At 50.0% G+C, this 8,045-nt stretch overlaps 1 protein-coding gene across 1 annotated transcript; it reads left to right on the forward strand.

Annotated features, from left to right (window-relative positions):
- Positions 1-211: 211 nt before the first annotated feature.
- Positions 212-7,791, forward strand: LOC108030613 (toll-like receptor 6). The gene has a single exon (XM_017103607.3). It carries the CDS (start codon positions 721-723, stop codon positions 5,269-5,271), a length of 4,551 nt encoding a protein of 1,516 aa, XP_016959096.3. The 5' UTR covers positions 212-720; the 3' UTR covers positions 5,272-7,791.
- Positions 7,792-8,045: the final 254 nt, after the last annotated feature.

Consider the following 8,045-nt stretch of genomic DNA (forward strand, 5'->3'; position numbering starts at 1 on the left):
ACCCGAGGCAGAGCGAATTTCCCTTTGGTCACGCTCTGCGAGTGCTCCGAGAATTTCCCGCCCGTGCAGAGCCTGTCGGCTGCTCCTCGGCGCTTTTCCAGCGCCGCTCGGCTCGCCCTCGGCCGTTCGGATTTTCGGGGTTCGAGTTCGTGGCCGACTCTCCATTTAAAAGAGAGGTTGCGCACGCTGCGGCAGTCAGTCGAAAATCAGCCAACGTGCGCGCCACATTACGAGCCGGAAAACCGACGCTGCACCACTCAGTCTCCCACACACAAACACCCGCACACACATGCCGTGGAAAAGTGGGTTCAGTCGAGTATTGTTGGAAAAGTGATAATAGAATTCGCGCCCGCAGCTAAATTGAAATTCATCAAAGGTTCCTACGACGCGACGTGTAATAAACAAAAAGCCTCGAGAAGCGAAAAGCGGGAAATTGAAACCCCAAACGAGTAGAAAAATTCGAATATAAAAACCAAAATGTGCCGGTTGTAAGAGAGAAGAACGCACGGAGAGCATAATTAACTAAAGAATTCGGTGGGGAAAAGGAAAATCTGGCTTGAAGTAGAGGCAGCACAGAAGCCGGATATGCCGAATATGTGCGCAGACTTTTCTTTGGCCAGCCAGTGGAATTGATTTTCTTTTCGTTTCTCCCAACATCTGTCCCCCGCCCCCCGCGAAAGAACCCCTTTTCTGGTGACTCCATCCGAGATAATCGCCACAATGATCTACCACTTGCTGCTCCTGCTGCCCCTGGTCCTGGCCCAGGATCAGCACACCACGGAGTCGCTGTCCAGCAAGCACCAGCAGTTGTCGCACTCGAACGCGATAATGGGCGAGGCCGGGGTCTCCAACTCGCAGCTGATGCAGCCCCCGGTCCCGGCGAGGACCCTGCGACCCCTGACCTCGGGCGCCGCGGGCGACCCCTCGCTGTACGACGCCCCCGACGACTGCCACTTCATGCCGGCCGCGGGTCTGGACCAGCCGGAAATAGCCCTCACCTGCAACCTGCGGACCGTGAACAGCGAGTTCGACACCACCAACTTCAGCGTGATCCCCGCGGAGCACACGGTGGCCCTGCACATCCTGTGCAACGACGAGATCATGGCCAAGAGCCGCCTGGAGGCCCAGTCCTTCGCCCACTTGGCCCGGCTCCAGCAGCTGTCCATCCAGTACTGCAAGCTGGGTCGCCTGGGCCGCCAGGTCCTCGATGGCCTGGAGCAGCTCCGCAACCTGACCCTGCGGACCCACAACATCCTGTGGCCCGCCCTGAACTTCGAGATAGAGGCGGACGCCTTCCTCGTGACCCGCAGACTGGAGCGACTGGACCTCAGTTCGAACAACATCTGGTCGCTGCCGGACAACATTTTCTGCACCCTGTCCGAGCTGTCGGCCCTGAACATGAGCGAGAACCGCCTGCAGGATGTCAACGAGCTGGGCTTCCGGGACCGCAGCAAGGAGCCAGCCAGTGCTCCTGGCACCGTCTCCACCGAGTCCTCCTCCACCACCGAGTCGGGCAGGAAGTCCAGCAGTGCCAGCTGCTCCCTGGACCTGGAGTACCTGGATGTCAGCCACAACGACTTCGTGGTGCTGCCCGCCAACGGTTTTGGCACTCTGAGGAGGCTGCGAGTCCTGTCGGTGAACAACAATGGCATCTCCATGATAGCCGACAAGGCTCTCAGTGGACTGAAGAACCTGCAGGTGCTCAACCTGAGCTCCAACAAAATTGTGGCCCTGCCCACGGAGCTCTTTGCCGAGCAGGCCAAGATTATCCAGGAGGTGTACCTGCAGAACAATTCCATAAGTGTGCTGAACCCGCAGCTCTTCTCGAATCTCGACCAGCTGCAGGCCCTGGACCTCTCGATGAACCAGATAACCTCCACGTGGATAGACAAGAACACGTTCGTGGGCCTGATCCGACTGGTGCTGCTCAACCTGTCCCACAACAAGCTGACCAAGCTGGAGCCTGAGATCTTCAGTGACCTGTACACCCTGCAGATTCTGAATCTGCGCCACAACCAGCTGGAGAACATAGCCGCCGACACCTTTGCCCCCATGAACAACCTCCACACGCTGCTGCTGTCCCACAACAAACTGAAGTACCTGGATGCATATGCCCTGAACGGACTGTATGTGCTCTCGCTGCTCTCGCTGGACAACAATGCCCTGATTGGCGTGCATCCGGATGCCTTCCGGAACTGCAGTGCCCTGCAGGACCTCAATTTGAATGGCAATCAGCTGAAGACCGTGCCGCTGGCCCTCAGGAACATGCGGCATCTGCGGACCGTGGATCTGGGCGAGAACATGATTACCGTGATGGAGGACAGTGCCTTCAAGGGTCTCGGAAATCTCTACGGCCTGCGCCTGATTGGCAACTATCTGGAGAACATCACCATGAACACCTTCAAGGACCTACCCAGTCTGCAGATCCTGAATCTGGCCAGAAACCGCATTGCGGTGGTGGAACCAGGAGCCTTCGAGATGACCTCCAGTATCCAGGCTGTTCGACTGGATGGCAATGAGTTGAGTGACATCAATGGACTGTTCAGCAACATGCCCTCCCTGCTCTGGCTGAACATCTCCGACAATCGCCTGGAATCCTTCGACTACGGCCACGTTCCCTCCACCCTGCAGTGGCTGGATCTGCACAAGAACCGCCTGAGCGTCCTGTCCAACCGATTTGGTCTGGATGCCGAACTGAAACTGCAAACCCTGGATGTGAGCTTCAACCAGCTGCAGCGCATTGGACCCAACTCCATTCCGAACTCCATAGAACTGCTGTTCCTGAACGACAACCTGATAACCACAGTAGATCCAGATACCTTCATGCACAAGACCAACCTGACGAGGGTGGATCTGTATGCCAACCAGATAACCACCCTGGACATAAAGTCCCTGAGGATTCTGCCAGTTTGGGAGCATCGGGCACTGCCAGAGTTCTATATCGGAGGAAATCCCTTTACCTGCGACTGCAACATCGATTGGCTGCAGAAGATCAACCACATAACATCGCGTCAGTACCCCAGGATAATGGACCTGGAGACCATTTACTGCAAGCTGCTGAACAACAGGGAACGGGCTTACCTTCCCCTGATAGAAGCCGAGCCCAAGCACTTTCTGTGCACCTACAAGACCCACTGCTTCGCCGTCTGCCACTGCTGTGAGTTCGACGCCTGCGACTGCGAGATGACCTGCCCCACCAACTGCACCTGCTTCCACGACCAGACGTGGTCCACCAACATCGTGGAGTGCTCGGGAGCCGCCTACTCCGAGATGCCGCGACGAGTGCCCATGGACACCACCGAGTTGTACATAGATGGAAATAACTTTGTGGAGCTGGCGGGACACTCGTTCCTGGGCCGCAAGAACCTGGCCGTGCTCTATGCCAACAACTCCAACGTGGCCCACATTTACAACACCACCTTCAGCGGCCTCAAGCGCCTGTTGATCCTGCACTTGGAGGACAACCACATAGTCAGCCTGGAGGGCAACGAGTTCCACAACCTGGAGAACCTGCGCGAGCTCTACCTGCAGTCCAACAAGATAGCCAGCATAGCCAACGGCAGCTTCCAGATGCTGAGAAAGCTGGAGGTGCTGCGACTGGACGGCAACCGCCTGATGCACTTTGAGGTCTGGCAGCTGAGCGCCAATCCCTACCTGGTGGAGATCAGCCTGGCGGACAACCAGTGGAGCTGCGAGTGCGGCTACCTGGCGCGGTTCCGCAACTACCTGGGCCAGAGCTCCGAGAAGATCATCGACGCCTCTCGGGTGAGCTGCATCTACAACAATGCCACCAGTGTGCTGCGGGAGAAGAACGGCACCAAGTGCACCCTGCGGGACGGAGTGGCCCACTACATGCACACCAACGAGATCGAGGGCCTGCTGCCCCTGCTCCTGGTGGCCACCTGCGCCTTCGTGGCCTTCTTCGGCCTGATCTTCGGCCTCTTCTGCTACCGCCACGAGCTGAAAATGTGGGCCAACTCCACCAGCTGCCTGATGAACTTCTGCTACAAGTCGCCCCGCTTCGTGGACCAGCTGGACAAGGAGCGGCCCAACGACGCCTACTTCGCGTACAGCCTGCAGGACGAGCACTTCGTCAACCAGATCCTGGCCCAGACCCTGGAGAACGACATCGGCTACCGGCTGTGCCTGCACTACAGGGACGTGAACATCAACGCCTACATCACGGACGCCCTGATAGAGGCCGCCGAGAGCGCCAAGCAGTTCGTCCTGGTGCTGTCCAAGAACTTCCTGTACAACGAGTGGAGCCGCTTCGAGTACAAGAGCGCCCTGCACGAACTGGTGAAGCGCAGGAAGCGGGTGGTCTTCATCCTGTACGGCGACCTGCCCCAGCGGGACATCGACATGGACATGCGGCACTACCTGCGGACGAGCACCTGCATCGAGTGGGACGACAAGAAGTTCTGGCAGAAGCTGCGCCTGGCCCTGCCCCTGCCGAACGGTCGGGGCAACAACAACAAGAGGGTGGTGTCCGGCTGCCTCTCGGCCAGAACCACCTCGGTGAACATGTACGCCACGAGCCATGAGTACCAGGCGGGAAATGGTGGGGTAATTCCTGCCCCCAGTGCCCGCTACGCGGACTGTGGCAGCAACAACTACGCCACCATCAACGAGTGCGGGGCCACGGGAGGAGGAGTTGGGGCCGCCAGCCGGGGATACAAGCCCATACCCACTTCCGCATCCGCCGCCGCGGCCGCCTGCAAGTTCAACACGATGAACCAGCTGTCCAAGAAGCAGCAGCGGGACCTGAGTGGCATGGCCAAGACCCTGGAGCACCAGCACCACCACGGCCACCAGGCCAATCGCAGGAGCCAGCACGAGTACGCGGTGCCCAGCTACCTGCCCAGTACGGCCCCGGCCTACGACAGTGTGGACTATGCCAAGCAGCAGATCCGCAGTAATGCCAACTGCGAGTGCGTCACCCTGGGCACCGGCAAGCGGGGTCAGGGGGTGAAGGGTCCCGCCTCGGGGCTGCCCTCCAGCTTCAGCTCGAACTTCGTGGCCCCGGGCGGAGCCCAGTACAACTGCAAAAAGTCCTGCAACTGCATCGGCGACGAGGACCTGCTCTGCTCCTGCGGCGGCGGCGGGGGCATAGGGGTCAACCTGCTGGAGAGCGGCACCCAGAGCAGCGTCACCATGAGCAGCAGCAGCAACAACAGCCGGCAGCCCGAGCTCACCCACTACGAGTCCAACTTGAGCCTGAACGACGACGAGGACGAGGACCAGGATCAGCAGAAGAACCTGTGGGCGTAACAGGGTTAGTCTAGGGGTTAGGAAAAAAATACAGCAGGAGACAGACTGCGCAACCAGTGAATTTATAAAAATTAAAGGAAAACCCTAACTAAACATAAACTATAAATGTAGAGCGTGGCAGGCAGTTAGCATACTTTTTGGGATGGTTCAAACAGACTGATACTTTTAGTTCTTCAAGTAAATTAAAATTGATAACCCTGTAAATAGAGCCGGAGGAGATAAACACTATATGAGATTTCAATTATTTAAAAACTATTGTAAAAAAGACAAAGCGGTTTTGCATAAGGGCCTGTACATAATTATAAATATATTACGATCTTTAATTTATTTAATACTACATAGCTACGACAAATATAAGAAAAACCATGTTGAACGAAAATAAATGTGTGAGAAGCAAACAAAACGATGAAAAATCCCAATCATTTTCCACTTTCCCAGCCTCTCCACCCCGCCCTCCCGACATCATCAGATAGCCAGGAAAATTAATTAGCATGTAAGGAAATTGTACGATAAACATCAAACAATGCCATTGGTAAACATGCAAAAGGAGCAGGAACAGAGCGAAAATTCGCACCCACAGAGCGCGTGAAAAATGCAGCAAACAATAAAAAGTCATAATAATAAGTGCGATGAAAACACACACTCAGAGAGAAAATAAATACGCGTAATAATAATATTAATAGCTGACACTCAACGAATTGAAAATAAAATTATAGTAAATCACACCCCCCACACGACCACCCGCTTATGTAGTCGCCCTGAAAATGCGATAATGATGAGCCGGCCGCCCGATGAAGCTGCCGTTGATAACAATTAAGCTCCCAGGCGAAACCCGATGGGAAAATATGAATAAAACGCGGCGCAGTTTCGGGCTTAATGGTTTCGTATTTTTTCATTTAAATAACATCGGTAGGATTCCGCGTAAAAAGCCGGCTTGGCTAGGCGATTTATAGGAATGCCTGCAAAGCAATTACAATTTACAGCGACTTTTCCATTATTTCCTTTTCAAATTAAAACGTTTTTTCACCACTTCCCCCTTTGAACGCGCTTTTTTATTAAAAATGAACATCGTAATTTCACTAAAAATAAATATTGGTTTTAGACTTACAGAAAAAGTTCACATGATATTTTTACCGTTTAATTTACTTCATAATATTTTAGATGGACTATCTTATATCCCCTACTTCAATGCATATTTCCTTCCTCGATACACCCTTGATATTAATTCCAAGAGTGTATTTACTATTTGCGAACTTACGTTTTTTATTTGATTGCTTGTCCGCTGCTACATCCGAATCCGCATCAATTGGTTAAGGAAACTGTCAGAACAAGGAAAATAACACAGAACAAACAATCAATCGAGCATACTTTCAGGCTTTTTTGCTGAAACTGAAATGTTGTTCGCGGCCATACAAAGCATTTAATGAAATTATTTAATGGCTTGCCATTAAAACAACAAAAGAGCAAATAAGAACAAAAGAAGTGTATTGATTGAAGGGGGCGGAATCGGCAGCCATAATCGGGATGGGCTCATGATTATTATTTTACATTTTTTCCGTTCTGCAAACAACAAATACAGCATACACGAATAAATAATATTTTCGCATGTCTGCCTGCGAAATGTACATATATAAATACCTATATAAATGTATACAATAAATAAGAAGTTTCATGAACTAAATACAACAAACATTGATCCCAGATGAATTTATTAAAAAACTAAAAACACAAAATCAACAGCAAAGCAAATGGCCTAAATCAATTGAGATACTACTAATAAATACTTACTAAGCATTATAATTATAAACTACACACTGGACAAGCTGCAAAACGATGTACTATATTTCAAATTTCGTTTAGTCTTAGTTTTGTACAGAAGCCGTCGAAAATTCCCTGCAAAACCAAAATAATGAAAAGTTACTCGCAAAAGATTTAGATAAATTAATAAGCAAGAACATCCAGTGGTAATAAATTACCACTCGAAATAAAATTTCACTTAAAACCAATTAAACCCAATTTTAAATCTCCATTTTATAGGATTCACAAGACGAAAAACCAAATATTACCTTTTAAAGTTTGAACATTTCAAGTCACCTTTACTCGTTTTTAAACACATTTCATTCCCGATTACTCGCCTAAAAACAATTGCAACGATGTTAGACCAGCAGAAAAAGTGACAGATTACCGATAAATATGAATAAAATACTTTATAAGATTTTGTGTTCCTAAATGCCACTTATGCAAATTAATGTCGATTTCTATGTATACATTACCATATACGAAATATTATACCGAGGCAGACAAATATGTGAAAACGTATTTCTCAATTGACAATTTTCGTTTAAATGAACATGGCCCATTATTTAGTGTGTAAGTGGAAATTTATTTTAAATAATCGCAAAACTAACTGAACAAGCGAACGGTGAGAGACGGAAAGTAGACTTAATGAAGTCAAAAAAAGAAACAAAACAATATGAAGTCAAGCAACAATAATAAACAAATTTATTTCAAAAATTGAAATCTTTAAAAGTGTTTCCTTTTGATACGTGGGAGTGTGGGTAAGTCTAAAAATGTAATACTGAAATGCGCAAAAAGTCAAACATTTTTTTTGGTTTATAAACAAATTAAAGAATACAAATTTTAATAGAATAAGCTCTGGTTTCAGCGGCTCTATCTGAATAAATTATTACCACATTTAATCAATATTCTGCGTTTTCGATTTGTTGACCATATGAACCCAAATCAAATCTTTTGTTTGAGGTAGTTTAATCATA

This window comes from Drosophila biarmipes, chromosome 3L, assembly GCF_025231255.1.
Source record: "Drosophila biarmipes strain raj3 chromosome 3L, RU_DBia_V1.1, whole genome shotgun sequence".
In the NCBI taxonomy this organism is placed as follows: Eukaryota; Metazoa; Arthropoda; class Insecta; order Diptera; family Drosophilidae; genus Drosophila; species Drosophila biarmipes.

Bases quoted from the DNA above. Each gene is read 5' to 3' on its own strand.
- LOC108030613 (XM_017103607.3), top strand. From the start codon at position 721: ATGATCTACCACTTGCTGCTCCTGCTGCCCCTGGTCCTGGCCCAGGAT.